At 44.5% G+C, this 19,478-nt stretch overlaps 1 protein-coding gene across 2 annotated transcripts in view; it reads right to left on the reverse strand.

The window, feature by feature from the left end:
• Positions 1-681: 681 nt before the first annotated feature.
• Positions 682-19,478, reverse strand: part of LOC143282839 (uncharacterized) — a 28,563-nt gene continuing 9,766 nt past the window's right edge. For both annotated transcript variants that reach the window (XM_076588666.1, XM_076588667.1), the window contains exons 5-12: positions 18,152-19,393; positions 16,551-16,702; positions 12,500-12,647; positions 9,540-9,701; positions 7,919-8,028; positions 6,093-6,303; positions 3,590-3,874; positions 682-1,132 (exon numbers count right to left, since the gene is read on the reverse strand). In XM_076588666.1, the coding sequence (XP_076444781.1) occupies positions 786-1,132; positions 3,590-3,874; positions 6,093-6,303; positions 7,919-8,028; positions 9,540-9,701; positions 12,500-12,647; positions 16,551-16,702; positions 18,152-19,393 (2,657 nt within the window). In that variant the 3' untranslated portion in view covers positions 682-785. The remainder of the gene's footprint in view (positions 1,133-3,589; positions 3,875-6,092; positions 6,304-7,918; positions 8,029-9,539; positions 9,702-12,499; positions 12,648-16,550; positions 16,703-18,151; positions 19,394-19,478) is intronic.

A 19,478-nucleotide genomic window follows, 5' to 3' on the forward strand; every position in this document is an offset into this window, starting at 1 on the left:
ACATTACATTCTAGGCTTTGCTGACCTCAACACATTACATTCTAGGCTTTGTTGACCTCAACACATTACATTCTAGGCTTTGTTGACCCCAACACATTACACTCTAGGCTTTGTTGACCACAACACATTACATTCTAGGCTTTGCTGACCTCAACACATTACACTCTAGGCTTTGTTGACCTCAACACATTACACTCTTGGCTTCAATGACCCTCACACAGTTACACTCTAGGCTTTGTGACCTTGCTGACCCTGACACATTACACTCTAGGCTTCACTGACCCTGATACACTACTCTCTAGGCTTTGTTGACCTCAACACATTACACTCTAGGCTTTCCTGCAGCTCTCCCCATGCTGAGTCAGATTCAAATTACACTCTAGGCTTTCCTGCAGCTATCCCCATGCCGAGTCAGATTCACATTACACTCTAGGTTTCCTGCAGCTATCCCCATGCATGCTTAGTCAGATTCACATACACTCTTGGCTTTCCTACAGCTCTCCCCATGCATGCTGAGTCAGATTCACATACACTCTAGGCTTTCCTGCAGCTCTCCCCATGCTGAGTCAGATTCACATTACACTCTAGGTTTCCTACAGCTCTCCCCATGCTGAGTCAGATTCACATTACACTCTAGGTTTCCTGCAGCTCTCCCCATGCTGAGTCAGCTTCACATTACACTCTAGGTTTCCTAGAGCTCTCCCCATGCCGAGTCAGATTCACATTACACTCTAGGCTTTCCTACAGCTCTCCCCATGCATGCCGAGTCAGATTCACATTACACTCTAGGCTTTCCTGCAGCTGACCCCATGCCGGGTCAGCTTGTACTTGGTGTGGAAAGTCTTGGAGCAGCGCTCGCACATGTAGTTGCGCTCGTTGTCATGCACGGTGCGCATGTGGCGCCGCAGCAGCTTGGGCTTGTGGAACACCTTGGAGCACTGCTCGCAGCGCAGCGCCTTCTCCTGTGTGTGCGTCAGCTCATGCTGGCGCATGTCCGACGGCCGTGCGAAACGCTTGCTGCAGAAGCGGCACTGCACAGCCTTGACCTTGGTATGCGTGGCCTGGTGGGATTGCAGGTGGGCTTTCTGGGTGAAGTGCTTGCCGCACACTTCACAGCCAAAGCGTCGCAGTCCTGCAACAACAACGACATCAACAACAACGACGTAAGGCGTGCGGAGTCAGCCGCCTTTGAGCCCATGTGCCTGAACTAGGAAGCAAGTGTCCGCTGGTTCGAATCATACGTCAGATCCAGGATTTTTGTTTCCCTCTCCACTAGACCTTGAGTAGATGGTGTTTGGGTGCTAGTCTTTCAGATGAGATGATAAACTGGGGTCTCTTGTGTAGCATGCACTTAGCTCACATTAAAATACCCTTAGCAAAAAAAAAGCCTTGTCGGTGGCACCATTCTGTATTCTGATTGTTACACTTGCAGACAAAAAAAAAAAGTGGCACTGCATTGTGATGACTTGTATGATGTTCTGAAATTATACTAGAAAGCCTTGAATAATTTTATGACATCATCTTGTGTGACTGCACTCTAACCCTCTGTTTCCAAGAATTTTAGGGACTTTGTTGTGCTGACTTCAATGAACTGTTAAATGTTATATCTCATTATGCATAATGGAAGAAGGTGGCAGAATGGTTAAGATGCCTATCTGCCATAAACAGTGTCTGTGAGGGTCTGAGTTCGAATCCCAGTGTCTCTCCTTCTTCCAAGTTTGAATGGAAAATCAAACTGAGCATCTGGTCATTTGGATGCCAAGATAAACCAATGTCCTATTTGCGGCATGCACTTGGCAAACTGAAAAAGTACCCATGACAACATATGTGTTGCCCTCTGGCAAAATCCCCATAAAGGAATCCATAAAGATAGGTACACATATATGCATGGCACTAAAAACCTGACAAGTGCATTGGGTTTGCTGCTGTCAGGCATCTGTCCAGCAGATGTGGTGTACCGCATATGGATTTGTCCCAACACAGTGATGCCTCCTTGAGAAACTGAAACTGAAACTATGCTTTCTTCTTCTTCCATGTTTGTGGGCTGCAACTCCCAAGTTCATTGGTGTGTGTAAGTGGGCTCTCACAATATGATACCTGACGGATGCGGTGGTTATACAGCGAGAGCTCTGGATACTTTCCATAGTTTCCCGAGTTTGACACCTCTTCGCACCTGGTGGGTCAATGGTGGAGATTTTTCTGATCTCCAAGGTCAACATGTGTGCAGACCTGCTAGTACCTGAATCCCCTTTGTGCGTATATGCAAGCAGAAGATCAAATACGCACGTTAAAGATCCTGTAATCCATGTCAGAGTTCTGTGGGTTATGGAAACAAGAACACACCTAGCATTCACAACCATGAAAATGGAGTATGGCTGCCCACAAGGTTGGATAAACGAACAAAACAACCATACACATAAAATGATATATGTGTATATGAGTGCGTGTGTGTGTGTGTGCATGACTGAAACCTGAGTGATTCAGGAAACTAACGATGAGCACCCCATGGTAGCTGTCAGTCGGCTCTGCCCAGGTAGGCAGCCTGTTAAGCAAATGACTCCCATGTTTGTAAGTAAAGTGTCTACAGCTTGGTCTGTCTCTGGACATCTGGCACTACGTGAGTGTCCATACCATCATCGCCTCACCCCCATGTTCTACCTGCAGAGATGCCAGCCCGTCTTGTGTTTGTAGGAACAATCAGGAAATTTGGAACATTTTGAATTTGGTAGGAACACTCAGATGGGCGCAATAGCCGAGTGGTTAAAGCGTTGGACTGTCAATCTGAGGGTCCCGGGTTCGAATCACGGTGACGGCGCCTGGTGGGTAAAGGGTGGAGATTTTTACGATCTCCCAGGTCAACATATGTGCAGACCTGCTAGTGCCTGAACCCCCTTCGTGTGTATATGCAAGCAGAAGATCAAATACGCACGTTAAAGATCCTGTAATCCATGTCAGCGTTCGGTGGGTTATGGAAACAAGAACATGCCCAGCATGCGCACCCCCGAAAACAGAGTATGGCTGCCTACATGGCGGGGTAAAAACGGTCATACACGTAAAAGCCCACTCATGTCCATACGAGTGAACGCAGAAGAAGAAGAAGAAGGTAGGAACACTTGGACTCCAAGCCACATAAGCAAATGTACACAGCTAAATCCACCGGGCACAGATGCTGTTTGACCGAGACGCAACTTCATTAAGCTGACTGGTCCACTCAATGCTGTTTCAGTGTAAACATGCACACAATCAGCTTAACATCATCAGGTTTGTAGTGACTGCCCTGGCCTTGTGATCGATAGGTGGAGCATCTGGGTAATGTTACAGCAGGAAAGCATGTGACCATGCTATGCAGTTGAAATCAACTTGTCAGAACAGTTTTGACGTTGGCGTAACTGTTCACAGTTGGCAATTCTGCTGGTGCAACATCAGAACAAACCGCAATTGAGCGTAACAAAATATGGCGAAATCATAACATATAACCATGCTATATAGACGAAAATGAACTTGTCAGAATAGTTTTGATGTTGGCCTAATATCTGAACAAATGTAACAAAATACAGCGAAATCATTAACGGTCGGCATCTCTCTGTACCTGTGTGGATGTTACGATGGGCCTTCAGGTTGCGGGCATCAGCGAAGGTCTTCCCACAGGTGGTGCAGGTGTGGGCCTGGAGGTGCCGGTGCTGGGAGCGGCCATGCTCCCTCAGTCGCCCTGCCGACAGGAAGGTGAGGCCACACACCGGGCATGCCCACGTCTTGCTGGGGAGGTGGGGGTGGGCCTGGCGGCTGTGAGCCCGCACCTGCCACAGGTGAAGGAACACCTGGCCGCACTGGCCGCACGATGGGCAGGATGTTGGTGCGGGTCTGCTCGTGTCCACTGTGTTTGTGTGATGATAAAAAGAAAAAGAAAGAAACTGGATGCTGTTACAGCTGCTCTTGTCAAGAAAAACTGCTTTTAGGAGCTTTAACAACAACAAAAAAAACCAAAAAAAAGAACCATGTGATATTTTACATAACACGTTACATCAAAGTTACATATACACACTAAAATGTACCCAGCAAACTATACACACATACATATTACATCAAAGTTACATATACACACTAAAATATACCTGGCAAACTATACACACATATATATCACATTAAGTTTCATATACACACTAAAATGTACCTGGCAAACTGTACACACACACACATATTACATCAAAGTTACGTATACACACTAAAATGTACCTGGCAAACTAGACACACATACATATTACATCAAAGTTACATATATACACCAAAATGAATCCAGCATATTATTCACACACATAAGCACAATGCATGCCTACATATAAGCATACATTCAAACACATATCTACATACCCGCCCCTTCCCCACACACAGACACAACCATTAGAACATACATGCATATATATGTGTCCACATACGTATGTAGACAGAAGTAGTCAAGCATACCATAATCATGTACAGGAATACATATTATCAAACACACCACACGTACAGGAGTACATACTGTTTGGATGGACATGCCACAACAAAACTTATTCAAAGAGATGAGATGAGATTTGAAGCCAGGTTTAAAAGAAGCGAGGGAGTCAGAGTGTCAGAGGTTGTCATTTTGGGACTTGAAAACAAACATACACCACTACGTGTGTGTGACCGACATGTTCCCACACAATGTGACACCCAATGTTACTGTAACATACACCATTCTGGTTTTATCATGCACCTCTGGTTTTATCCTTCAAGTAACCCCACAATGTGGACACCCAATGTTAATGTAACACACACCACTCTGGTACTGTCCTGCATGCAACCCCACAATGTGACATTCAGAGTTACTGTAACACTCTGGTATTCTCCTACATGTGACCCCACAATGTGACACTCAGTGTTACTGTAACACTCTGGTATTCTCCTACATGTAACCCCACAATGTGGACACCCAATGTTAATGTAACACACACCACTCTGGTACTGTCCTGCATGCAACCCCACAATGTGACACACAGTGTTACTGTAACACTCTGGTATTCTCCTACATGTAACCCCACAATGTGACACACAGTGTTACTGTAACACTGGTATTCTCCTACATGTAACCCCACAATGTGACACTCAGTGTTACTGTAACACTCTGGTATTCTCCTACATGTAACCCCACAATGTGACACTCAGTGTTACTGTAACAATCTGATATTCTCCTACATGTAACCCCACAATGTGACACTCAGTGTTAGTGTAACACTCTGGTATTCTCCTACATGTAACCCCACAATGTGACACCCAATGTTACTGTAACACTCTGGTATTCTCCTACATGTAACCCCATAATGTGACACTCAGTGTTACTGTAACACTCTGGTATTCTCCTACATGTAACCCCACAATGTGACACTCAGTGTTACTGTAACACTCTGGTATTCTCCTACATGTAACCCCACAATGTGACACTCAGTGTTACTGTAACACTCTGGTATTCTCCTACATGTGACCCCACAATGTGACACTCAGTGTTACTGTAACACTCTGGTATTCTCCTACATGTAACCCCACAATGTGACACCCAGTGCTACTGTAACACTGGTATTCTCCTACATGTAACCCCATAATGTGACACCCGTGGCTACTGTAAACTTGGTATTCTCTACATGTGAACCCCATAATGTTACACCCAGTGTTACTGTAAACCTCCGATATTCTCATACATGTGACCACATAATGTGACACCCAGTGTTACTGTTACACTCGATATTCTCCTACATGTGACCCCATAATGTGACACCCAGTGTTACTGTAACACTCTGGTATTCTCCTACATGTAACCCCACAATGTGACACCCAATGTTATAGTAACTCTCTGATACTGTCCTACATGCAACACCACAATGTGACGACCAATGCCTGTAACACTCAGGTATTTACCTACATACCCAATGTTACTGTAACACTGTGGTATTGTCCTACATCATGTAACCCCAAAATGTGACACTCAATGTCACTGCAACACTCTGGCATCATCCTATTGGTGTGTCTAAGCCCCAACCATCCCCCCACAACCTTCCCAACGTTTCCCCAGTCCTTACGAATCATCCGGCCGTAGTCCGGGGCAAACCAGAAGCGAAGTTCAAGGTCAGGCTGGATGTCCTTGGTGGTGAGAAACAGAAGGTCATGACCTCGCTGAAAGGCCAGCAGGTTGCGCTCCAGCATGGAGCGTGCAGGCTTGACGAACATCAGCCAGTTGCTGCTGTTCTCGTCGCTCACGTCCAGAGTTCTCACCCCTTCCTCATAGAATATCTGAATACGACGATACCAGGAAATATGTCAACAATAAACTTTTCTTTCTTTTTTTTTTTTTTTAATAGCTCTCCTCTCCACTAGAACTTGAGTGGTGGTCTGGACGCTAGTCATTTGGATGAGACAATAAACCGAGGACCCATGTGCAGCAGGCATTTAGCGCACATAAAAGAACCCACGGCAACAAAAGGGTTGTCCCTGGCAAAATTCTGCAGGAAAATCCATTTCAATAGGAAAACAAATAAAACTGCAGGCAGACAAAAAAAAAAAAAAAGGGTGGCACTGTCAGTGTAGGAACGCACTCTCCCTGGGGAGAGCAGCCAGAATTTCACACAGAGAAATCTGTTAAGACAAAAAGAGTAATATAAATACAAATACAACAACAGACTTTTTTTTTTTTTTAAATAACCGGTTTTCAAAACAATCAACGTAGACATTTCAAATCATAAATTTACTTTTTGTCTACACTACATCATTGTTTGGTTGTGAGTCCCTGTGGCAGAATCGGTTAGGTGTTAGGACTTCTGATCCAATGAACGTTCACCTGTGATCAGGGTTCGAATCTCCCCTTAGTTTCACACTTGTGTTGTCTCCTTGGGAAAGGCATTTTACTCCAGTTTTTTTCCCCTCACTTCACGCTCCACACACGAGTGAATGGGTACCCGACCTCAGTTGGGGGGAAGGTTAAAACCGTAGAAGAAGAGGAATGGGCCCCACCTTCCCATGCGGAGCCAGACAAAGTGAGTAAGAAATCACTGCCTCAATGGCTGTGAAAGGCCATGGAACCTTTAACCATTTCCCCTTTAATCACTGTTTAGCTGATCAGTTTGTTCCCCACAGCCAGAGCTGTATTGATCCTGCGCTTTCCTCTCAGTTCCCGGTTTTCTGGAGACAGCGTCAGTTTGGCTGTGGGTACTTTCAAGTTGGTTTCCCAACTCCGAGTTACTGATATACTGTGGTGTTCAGAACTGGACATGCCATTATACAAACATGACCACTGTCAGCTGAAGGTTTTTTGTTGTACTGCAGTGTTCAGAACAGAATGTGCAGTTCAAGTAACACGACTGCTGATTAACAGAAGGTTTTTGATATGGTGTGGTGTTCAGAATGGAAAGTGCACAACATGACCGCTAATAACAAAAGGACTTTATGCAGTGTAATGTTCAGAATGGAATGTGCAGTTAAAGCAACACGACCGCTGATAACTAAAAGGCCTTTTATATAGTGCAGTGTTCAGAATGGAATGTGCAGTTAAAGCAACATGACCGCCATTAATCAAAAGATTTTCATACAGTGTAAAGCAACATGACCACTATTAACTAAAGGACTTTTTACAGCGTTCAGAAGGGCATGTGCAGTCAAAGTAACAAGACCAATGTTAACTGAAGGTCTTTTATATAATGCAATGTTCAGAATGGAATGTGCAGTTAAAGCAACATGATCACCGATAACTTAAACTAGTAAAAGGTCTTTTATATAGTGTAGTGGTCAGAATGGAATGTCCAGTTAAAGCAACATGACCACTGTTAACTAAAGGTCTTCTGAGGGAAGACACAACTCAAGGGGCACAAGCCATCCCATTCACTCCAACATAACCGGAGTTGTCTTTCTTTACCTTCCACTGACCAAAGCAGGTTTTCTCCATGCTCTCACCAGGGGGCAGCACTTTTCCCTGCAGGGGACCAAACTCTGTCTGCATGCTCAGTGCTCTTTTGGCAAACACACCTTCACACACACAGAGCGCCATGAGGCATTGGTCATCATCCATAATCACAAACAAAAACAATCACAATGATGATGATGATGATGATAATGCTGTTAGGAGGAAAAGGAAAATAAAGATGATGAAATGGTGATGATGACAAGACAATGACGATGATGATGACAACTGGATTATATTATAAATTTGTATTTGTCTTGTATTACTCTTTTATCATGACAGATTTCTCTGTGTGAAATTCAGGCTGCTCTTCTCAGGTCCAGCACATCGCTACAGAGCACTGCCACTCATTTTTTTTCCTTCATTTTTCTGCCTGCACAAGTATTTGTTCTCATATCAAAGTGTTTTTGGGTTGTTGTTTTTTTTGTAAATAATTTTGCCAGGGACAGCCCCTTTTTTTTCTTTTGGCTGTGGGTTCTTTTACATGCCCTAAGTACATGTCACGCAAGACCCAAGTTTTTAGTCTCATCCGAGTCACTAGCATCCAGACCACCACTCAAGGTCTAGTGGAGGGAGAGAAAGAACTGCCGAGCATGGGATTCTGTGCGCTCAGATTGTCCCACTTCCAAAGGAGTTACTGATGAATCCTTTTCGCAACAGTACCCACCCTCTTTGCACCAACCTTTTCCTTTCATTCCCACTGTGACAAAGCAGCCAGGAAAACAGGGAACCTGCCCATTTCTGATGTGCCCCCTTCTCTTCCTGAAGGATATATTATAAGCACACACAATATAGATATATATATATATATATATATAGCCATGCACTCAAGGCCTAAGTGTGATGGGTTATGCTGCTGTCAGGCATCTGCCCAGCAGATGTGGTGTCGTGTGCATGGATTTGTCCAAACACAAGTATACCTCCTTGAGAAACAAACTGAAGAGGCCCTGCCCCTTTCTGAAGGACCTGCCCCTTTCTGAAAGAACCCTGCCCCTTTCTGAAAGAACCCTGTCCCTTTCTGAATGATCCCTATCCCTTTCTGAATTGCCTCTGCCCCTTTCTGAAGGAACCATGTGCCTTTATGAAGAAGCCCTGTCCCTTTCTGAAGGAACCCCGCCCCTTTCTAAAGGAACCCTGCCCCTTTCTGAAGGAGTCCTGCCCCTTTCTGAATGATTTCTGTCCATTTCTGAAGGAACCCTGCCCATTTCTGAAGGGACCCTATCCCTTTCCAAAGTCGCTCTGCTCCTTTCTGAAGGAGCCCTGCCACTTTCTGAAGTGCATACGTCTCTTTGTGAAGGAATCCTCTCCCTTTCTGAAGGAGTCATGATCCCTTTCTGAAAGAACCCTGTACCTTTCTGAACAATTCCTGTCCCTTTCTGATAAGGCCCTGTCCCTTTCTGAAGTGCCTCTGTTGCTTTCTGAAGGAGCCCTGTTTCTTTCTGAAGAAAGAAGATCTGTCCTTACACTTCTAGTTCAGTGCCTCACTGCCACTGTTCACAGCTATGACAGCAGTAACTGTATTCACACACTCACACACACACACACACACACACACAGGGTGACCAGTTTATCATACCTGTGCTATTGCAGTGACCGAGGACAGAGGACTGGGCCAGGTAGAGGCAGTCGGGCAAGGTGGCCCGGGCCCTGCTAAGCACCAGGTTGTCCCTCACCTGGCTGAAGCTGGGCACACCGTGCACGCACACCTCACCGCACACCTTGCCACACTCCAAGCAGACTGCGCACACATGCACACATCCATGCACGCATGCACACACAAACACACAACACACACACGCACACATCCATGAACACACACACACACACACACACACATACCACACACAACACACACACACACAAATACACATGATGGCAGATACACACGGAAAGAGATGATAAAGTTGACATGATAATTATGTGACCGAGACACATGGAAATGAGATGAAATAGGAAAATAATATACCGGGTACCTGTTTATCAAAATAACACATTTGACTTTTGTTTGTTGTTAATAATGAAAAAGTATTTTCAAACACTTCATCTTTAAAACTGAGCTTCCTGCCACTGGCACAAAGTCAAAGATAAACTTGACTACCTCTAACCCTTTGTCCATCTCTGGCAATGACATATCATTCTCCCAGTCTGTCAGATACCTTGGCTTCTACTTAAATGAAACATGTTCCATGGATGCCTGTGTCAAATACTTGTGCTGCACTCTGTTCTCTTAATTATGTAGATTAGGCAAAATTTACTCTATCCATTCCACTGCTGCTGCCAACAAACTTGCTGTTTATTTCACACCATCTAGATTAGACAACTGTAACTCTCTCTTGGCAGGTTTCCCTGATAAGAAACTGAATAAACTTCAATGCATTCAGAATCATACAGCCACACTCATGAGCACTCTGTAAAACAGGCATGAGAGTGCAACATCACTGCTCAGAACACTTCACTGGCTTCCTGTGAAAGTTAATTTAGTACAAGATTGCCTGTCTCTGCTTTTAGTGTCTGTAACACAGTTATATGCCAGCATATCTTTTTTATCTTCTCCATCTATACCATCCTTTTACGTTGCTACGCTCTATTGACACAGGTCTCTCTGCTTACAGATCCTCAGTTCTCCCTGGAGACCTTTGGTAAAAAAATCTTTCTCTGTCTTTGGCCCCACTGTCTGGAACTCTCTACCTCTGTGAGTAAAACTTAGTGCCTTGCAACTTTGAAAAAAAAAATAATAATATAAAAAAATTTTTTTAAAGTTGCACCTCGATGAAATTCACCTTGCTTAATGGCTGCGACAGTGAGACCGTGTGCTTGTTTCCATTTTCTGCATATCTTTTTATATTGTTAAGGTGTTCTGTGGTAGAGCGAAAGGGAAGGCGAAATTGATATTTAAATACTATGATTTTAGCTGTGCATTATTTGGGCATGGTCATTGGGTTTTAAACACTTAGACTGGTTTTTAAGTATTACATTTTTTTTTTAATATAATGATATTACTGTTAAGCACTGGGATCTGAGATTCCATCATTCAGCATTGCAATGTTAAATATGTATTTTGAGTGTTATTTTTTGTGCTTTGTTTTAGTGTGTGTATGTACATAAATTATTGTTAGTTCAATTCAGTTAACCCTTTCGCTGCCAGGAAAATAAGATTTAAGTGAAATCTATTTGCCAGGGTTTTTTCACAAAAAACGGGTATAAATTTTCAAAAAATTCTGTGCTCTTTGTTATTGGAGAAAGACCCATAAAAGTATATATTTTCTGAAAGGGAAATGAATAAAGAATACAAAACACATGATGTTTTCCCATTTTATGCATTTTAAGTGACATGCTGTTGTTTTGAAATCAGTGTTTTGTTTTTTGTCACATTTTCAACTTGTTCATTACAAACATTAGTCTGGTAATTTGCACAAAAATATCATTTTCTGGACAAATGGATATCTGCACACACAAAATCATACTAGAACAACCACAATATAAAAAAACTGAAAAAGAAATAGATGCATTGTGACTTCTGCAAGTGATAATATGGATGTGAGGCCACGCCCCCTCAGTCTCCACCCCCCTCCTCTTCACCCCTCTCACATCGTCACTTCATCAGACCGCGTTGGCTGAGTGCCAAGAAAATAGCTCATACGGTGCCCTGCTAAAAATTCGTCTGCTAGAGTTGAACAGCCTGCATCACTCACTGATAGTTGTATCTTGGCCACTCTCTTGATTGCTCCCTTTATTTTCTATCAAATCGTCCTATAAATGTTCACCACTGTCTTCTCCTTCGAATTTATGCTCCAATTCTTTCTGAGCATTAGCTGAAGAAAGTAATCTTGGTTGATTTAGTTCGCCACGAGCGCATGTCTTGAGCACGGAGTCAGTCCGACATTTTGTTGAGCGAGCGAGGAGAGGAGCCAGGCAAAGACTGCGGCCAGTAACCCAACCAAAACGTTCAAATAAAGGACTGCCTTATGACGCAGATGGTGTTTCTAGCTATGAATAGAATCCAGAAAGATTCCCCAAGCTAAAGCTACCAGCATTTTTGTCAACGAACTGAATGCAAAGCAGGGAAAAGTCAGAATATTTCGATGACGAGTTATCTCGTCATGCAGGCAGCGAAGCATACATGCTTGCCATGACGAGTTATCTCGTCATGCAGGCAGCCTAGGGGTTAAGTTACTCAAGGAGGCATCAAAACGTTCAGACAAATCCATATACCCTACACCACATCTGCAAAGCAGATGCCTGACCAGCAACATAACCCAACACACTTAGTGAGGTCCTGATAAATTATTGTTAGTGTTTGACATCTTTGTCAGGTTATTATGGAAGTTGTCATTTTAGTGTTTAAATGCATGTTTTAAACATCAATTTTCTATTGTACAGCACAAATGAGCATGTTTTACAAGGAAAGGCATTATACACATTGAATTATCATAATGATGATGATCATCATCATCATCATTCTTCTTCCTCGTGAGTACTATTATTGTTATTATCATCTGTAACTTATCTAACACACACACACAGAGACAAGCGTACACTGGCCATTGAAGACAGGTACAGGCTGACGACAGGAAGCAGATGGTACCAGCAAGTCGTCAGGGATCCCGCTGCCAGCCGCACAGGTGGGACCAACATGAGGGGCTCCCTGCTGGCCCCGTGGTCCTGTTGTGGTGTCCATGGGTCTCTGCCGCAAGTCATGTCAACTTTATCTTCTTTTGCTATGTGTCTCTGTCACAAGTCGTGTCAACTTTATCTTCTTTTGCTATGTGTCTCTGTCACAAGTCATGTCAACTTTATCTTCTTTTGCTATGTGTCTCTGTCACAAGTCGTGTCAACTTTATCTTCTTTTGCTATGTGTCTCTGTCACAAGTCATGTTAACTTTATCTTCTTTTGCTATGTGTCTCTGTCACATGTCATGTCAACTTTATCATCTCTTTCCACATGTCTCTGTCACATGTTATGTCAACGTTATCATATCTTTCCACATGTCTGGCACATGTCATGTCAACTTTATCATCTCATTCTATGTGTCTCTGTCACATGTCTTGTCTGCTTTATCATCTCTTTCCAAGTGTATATGTCACATGTCATGTCAACTTTATCATCTCTTTCCAAGTGTATATGTCACATGACTTGTCAACTATATAATCTCTTTCCAAGTGTCTCTGTCACACATCATATCAACTTTATCATCTCTTTCCATGTGTCTGTCACATGCCATGTCAACTTTATCATCTTTTCCCAAGTGTCTCTGGTACATGTCATGTCAACTTTATCATCTTTTCCCAAGTGTCTCTGGTACATGTCATGTCAACTTTATCATCTTTTCCCAAGTGTCTCTGGTACATGTCATGTCAACTTTATCATCTTTTCCCAAGTGTCTCTGGTACATGTCATGTCAACTTTATCATCTTTTCCCAAGTGTCTCTGTCACATGTCATGTCAACTTTATCATCTCTTTCACAGTGTCTCTGTCACATGTCCTGTCAACTTTATCATCTCTTTCCACGTGTCTGTGTCACATGTCTTCTCAACTTTATCATCTATTTCCACGTGTCTGTCACTTGCCATGCCTACTTTACCATCTCTTTCCACATGTCTCTGTCACATGTCATGTCTACTTTATCATATCTTTCCATGTGTCTCTGTCACATGTCATATCAACTTTATCATCTCTTTCCACGTGTCTCTGTCACTTGTCATGTCTTCTTTATCATCTCTTTCCACGTGTCTCTGTCACAAGCCATGTCTACTTTATCATCTCTTTCCATGTGTCTCTGTCACATGTCATGTCTACTTTATCATCTCATTCCATGTGTCTCTGTCAAATTTCATGTAATGTCAATCTTACCTTCTGTTGGGAAAAATTCACATGTAGTCATGTGTCCAGCTCAAAATGCAGACACAAAATATGCACTACAGAGACATACAGCACATGTTTCAGAATTCAAAGACATCCAATAAAATAACTTTGACACAGCAAAGAGCATTGCACACATCTAATACAATTATCAGTCAAAAAATAAAAGCACAAACTGCATCAGTAACAGTTTCTTTTTAAGTGTTGCATTGCACTGCGCTGTGCTGTGCTGCGCTGCGTTGCGTTGCGTTGTGTTGTGTTGTAATGTGTTGTATTGTATTGTAATTTGTATTGTATTGCATTGCATTGCATTGCATTGTATTGTATTGTATTGTATTGTATTGTATTGTATTGTATTTTCCAAACAGACTGCAGATGTTTAACTACTATTTCCCAGCAGACCACTGATTTTTTTTTAATTACAGGCTGTCATTTTCCCAACAGACCACAAATGTTAAACTATAAGCCAACATTTTCCCAACAGACCATAGACGTTTTAAAACTTCAGGCCATCATTTTCTAACAGACCACATATGTTAAACTACAAGCCATCATTTTCCCAACAACCACAAATGTTAAACTACAGGCCAAACCAGCCACCATGGGGAAGTGTCGCAGATTGACGGCTGGAAGGATGAAGGTTTGAATCCCAACAGAGGTGGGTTTTTCATCCCATGACTGGCTCCTACCCAGAGTTAAGTGTGCTGCAGGCTTAAATGGGGAGACTGGGACCACACAGTCAAGTGTCATCCACTTCAAGGATACGTCTTTGGGTGTGTTGCTTTAATTACCTGACCAACACTGCAATTGTCTGCATCTCTCGGGCCTGGTTAACGCCAGGATATCATCATGACAGAAAGCGTAGAGTACAGCCTTGTCATGCAGTCCCAAACCAAAATGGACCTCCATAGCAAAATCGTCATCCTCCTCCTCCTCCTCCTCCATCATCATCAATATAAACAAAACAGTCTCAAAGACTGTGGCCTTTCATGCCCTGCTTTCATGGTGACCTCAGTTTCGATACCCCTCCACTTCTGTGCTTGAGGTGAGTCTTGTTAATGTCTTCAGTGTCGGCAGATTCATGGGAGGCTGTTGTTTGAAGGATGTGGTGTCGGTCTCCACTCTGGGAGGGACGCTCTCTCAGTCTGGCTCCACGACTAAGCCAGCCATTATTGTCGTTAGTAGGGGGCTTAGTAGGTGGTGTCCTAAGTACGTTAAATGACGGGCGCAATAGCCGAGTGGTTAAAGCGTTGGACTGTCAATCTGAGGGTCCCGGGTTCGAATCACGGTGACGGCGCCTGGTGGGTAAAGGGTGGGGATTTTTACGATCTCCCAGGTCAACATATGTGCAGACCTGCTAGTGCCTGAACCCCCTTCGTGTGTAAATGCATGCAGAAGATCAAATACGCACGTTAAAGATCCTGTAATCCATGTCAGCGTTCGGTGGGTTATGGAAACAAGAACATACCCAGCATGCACACCCCCGAAAGCGGAGTATGGCTGCCTACATGGCGGGGTAAAAACGGTCATGCACGTAAGGGCCCACTCGTGTGCGTGCGAGTGGACGTGGGAGTTGCGGCCCACGGGCGCAGAAGAAGAAGAAGAAGTACGTTAAATCAGAACAGGCACCACTGAACACCACCGAAGTGACTCAGCAGCAGTGCAGGGTCTCCTCTGGTGTGTGGCCTCCTGGTGACATAACACCGATGGTTCACTTCGGACTGCCGACGCTGGAACTGTGATGGATGAACCCGGGTGTGGCCATGTATGGGGGAATCTAAATGAGCGGCATGGGAGTAATGCCACTGAAACGGTGCAGATGATGGGGCAGCAAAAAAAAATAATAATAAATAAAATAAAATAAAATAAAATAAAATAAACTACAGACCAACATTTTTCCAACAGACCAGAAATGTTAGACTACAAGCCAACATTTTCTGAACAGACCACAGATGTTTTAAAACTACAGGCCATCATTTTCCCAAGACCACAAATGTTAAACTACATGCCAACATTTTCCCAACAGACCGCAGATGTTAAATTACAAACTAACATTTTCCCAACCTACTGCAAATGTTAAACTACAAGCCAACATTTTCCCCAAAGACCACAAATGTTAAACTGCTAACCAACATTTTCCGAATAGACCGCAGATGTTAAACAAGCTGCCATTTTCCCAACAGACCACAGACATTTTAAAACTACAGGCCATCATTTTCTCAACAGACCACAGATGTTTTAGTACAAGACAAAATTTTCCCAACAGACCACAGACGCTTTAAAATTACAGGCTGTGATATTCCCAACAGACCACAGATGTTAAACTACAAACCAACATTTTCCCAACAGACCACAGATGTTAAACTATTAGCTGTCATTTTCCCAATTGACCATAGATATCTTAAAACTCAAAGCCAACATTTTCCTAACAGACCACAGAGGTTTGACTACGAGCCAACATTTTTGCAACAGTCCACAGACATTTTGAAATCAAAGGCCTTCACTTTCCCAACAGACCACAGACATTTTAAAATTGCAGGCCTTCATTTTCCCAACAGACCACGGATGTTTTAAAATTACAGGCCATCATTTACCCAAAAAGACCACAAATGTTAAATTACAAGCCAATATTTTCCCAGCAGACCACAAACGTTTTGAAATTACACGTCACTATTTTCCCAAAAGACCACAGACATTTCAAAAGTACAGGCCACCATTTTCCACACCTGCATGGTCCTGTGAGCACTGTGACCGCCGTCCTGGGTGTCAGCAGTGTGCGCCATATCTGTGACCTCAGGCAGGGAGGTCAAGGTCGTCCTGTCACCTGACCCTCTGTGGATGGAGGGGACGTCTGCTTTCAGCAGCAGCATGTCCAGCACTGCTTACAGAAAGAAAAAAAATGACAGCATCCTCAATAGTCACCGCGGGTCACTGCTCCTACAGAAAGACTGGCTCACACCACTGGACACCCGTCAGAAACCTATGGTTCTCTGGACTATAGACCTCTATCATACTGAAAACCTATGGTTCTTTGAAAACCTGCCATATTGGAAACCTATGGTTCTCTGGTTTTCTTTGAAAACTTGCCATATTGGAAACCTATGGTTCTATGGTTCTCTATCATTATGGAAACCTGTGGCTATCTAGACTATGGACCTCTACCATACTGGAAACATAAGGTTCTCTGGACTATGGACCTCTGTCATATTGGAAACCTATGGTTCTTTGAACACCTGTCATATTGGAAACCTACGGTTCTCTGGACTATGGACCTCTATCATACTGGAAACCTATGATTCTCTGAACAATGAACCTCTATCATATTGGAAACCCTATTTTTCTCTGGACTATGGACCTCTACCATATTGGAAACCTATGGTTCTCTGAACAAAGGACCTCTATCATACTGGAAACCTATTGTTCTCTGGACTATGGACCTCTACCATATTGGAAACCTATGGTTCTGTGTACTATGGACCTCTATCATATTGGAAACCTATTGTTCTCTGGACTATGGACCTCTATCATTTTGGAAACCTATGGTTCTGTGTACTATGGACCTCTATCATATTGGAAACCTACTGTTCTCTGAACTATGGACACCTGTCATATTGGAAACCTATGGCTCTCTGAACTATTCACCTCTATCATACTGGAACTGCCCTATTGGAAACCAGCAGTTCTCTAACTGTGGACACCTATCATACTGGAAACATGGTTCTCTCAGGGGTAACAATGTGACTACGGTCAAAATGAGACTTTTGCTCATGCTGAAACATGCGGAAAACAGTTCAAAACAACTATATTCACAATGCAGACAGAATGTTTTCAAGAGAGACAGAAAGAGAGTAAAAAAACAACAACAAAACTAGAATATATCTGTATTATAAAATGGGATACTTTTTATCATTGGACAAACACTGAACACTAATAGAACATAGCCAGTGTCACTCTTCTTCAGTTTGTCTCCATTCCTGTGTATGTTCTGTTTCACACACACATGTATACACACAAAAACACAGTCACACACACACACACACACACACACACACACACACACACACACACACACATAAACTCTTGAAACTGACGCACACAATGACACACACAAAATGACACACACATGCACACACAAACTGTGACACATATTAAGTACAACTTAAACTATATTATATATTAAGTTCTATCAGTCTTATGAGTTGCAACTTACGAGCAGTGTTTTCCTTCAATACTAAGTCACAAGGACCTGACCACTTATCAAATTCTAACCGAAAAAAAAAAAAAAGTAACATGAAGAAAAGCCAATAAACACAGCCAGGGGTCATACCTGATGTGGAGACAGCAGACAGACCCACCACACCAGCAGTCCCCTCATCAACCTCACCACCACACCTCACCCCCTGCACACCCCTCGTCAGCTCTGTGCTGGTAGAATAGGAGGAGGAGGAAGAGGAGGAGGAGGAGGACGAGGGAGGCAGCGGTGGTGGTGGTTCCAGCACCCCCAGCCCCAGGGGGCTGAAGAGGTGGGGAGACAAGCCATGGTTGGACAGGCCCGGTGGGGAATACCCCACGGCAGGAAGCACCGCTGCTGTCTGACTGCTGGGATCCACCGACAGGGAGGGGGTGGTGGTGGCTGTGGGGGTCAGGGAGGGGGCGTAGTGGGGAGCGGGAGGCACATCACTGGTGGCGGTGATGGTGGTAGGGGTAGTGGTGGTGGTGGTGGATGCGACATTAAAGGTGGAGGTGGACGCTGGGAGGAGGGAGGAGGAGGAGGTGAAGGGGAAGTCACTCAGGCCGGCAGGGTACAGACAGGACTGGGAAGAGGTGGGAGTGGTGATGATGACTGTAGTGGAGGTGGTGGGCAGGGGGAGTGGAAGGTGAAGGTGGGAAAGCGTGGGAGGAGGAGGAAGAGGAGGAGGTGGTGGGGGAGCAGGAGGGGCCGGGTCTGATGATGAGAACTGGCACTGTGGGGTGGGGTGGGTGGTGCTGGAGGAAGGGGTGGGAGTAGGGGTGGGGGTGGGGGCCAGGAGCATGCTGCTATGCTGGTCTTCAGGTCTGCCGCCACCACCACCACCACCACCACCAATGCTGCCGCTGCTGAACTGACAAGGGTCAAGGTCACGGCCACAGTACACAGAGGAAGGCTTGGAGGCGGGGAGGAGGAGGAGATGGGGGGGATCGGTGGTAGGGGGGAACTGGCAGCAGCCCATCCCGGGCACACAGGACACGGCAGGGGGCGCCTTGCTGACCTCCCCTTCCTCCACCACAGCTGTGAACTGACCGCACTGGACCCCAGGGACCACCGCCGCCGCTGTCTCCGGCACCGAGACAAGGGGCTGGGCCACAGCAGCCAGACCCTTGGCGCTCCCTGCGGGGAAGCGACAGCCAGCGGCACATGACTCCACAGGCAGCTTCCCCCCCACCTCTCTGACCAGGTGAGCAGAGTCCACCACCCTGTGGTCAGCATGCCCACAGGCAAACTGACAGGGCACCATCCTCAGGCTGGAGGACACACTGGAGGGTAGTGGGGCCACATCACCTGTACTACTGACCTGGTGGGCACCAGCACCTGTCGTTGTGATGAACAACAACAACAACAACAAAAAACAATTAAAAAATAGTAACAACAATGATAATAATGTACATGTCTAGGA

Source organism: Babylonia areolata, chromosome 6, assembly GCF_041734735.1.
Source record: "Babylonia areolata isolate BAREFJ2019XMU chromosome 6, ASM4173473v1, whole genome shotgun sequence".
NCBI classification, from domain to species: domain Eukaryota; kingdom Metazoa; phylum Mollusca; class Gastropoda; order Neogastropoda; family Buccinidae; genus Babylonia; species Babylonia areolata.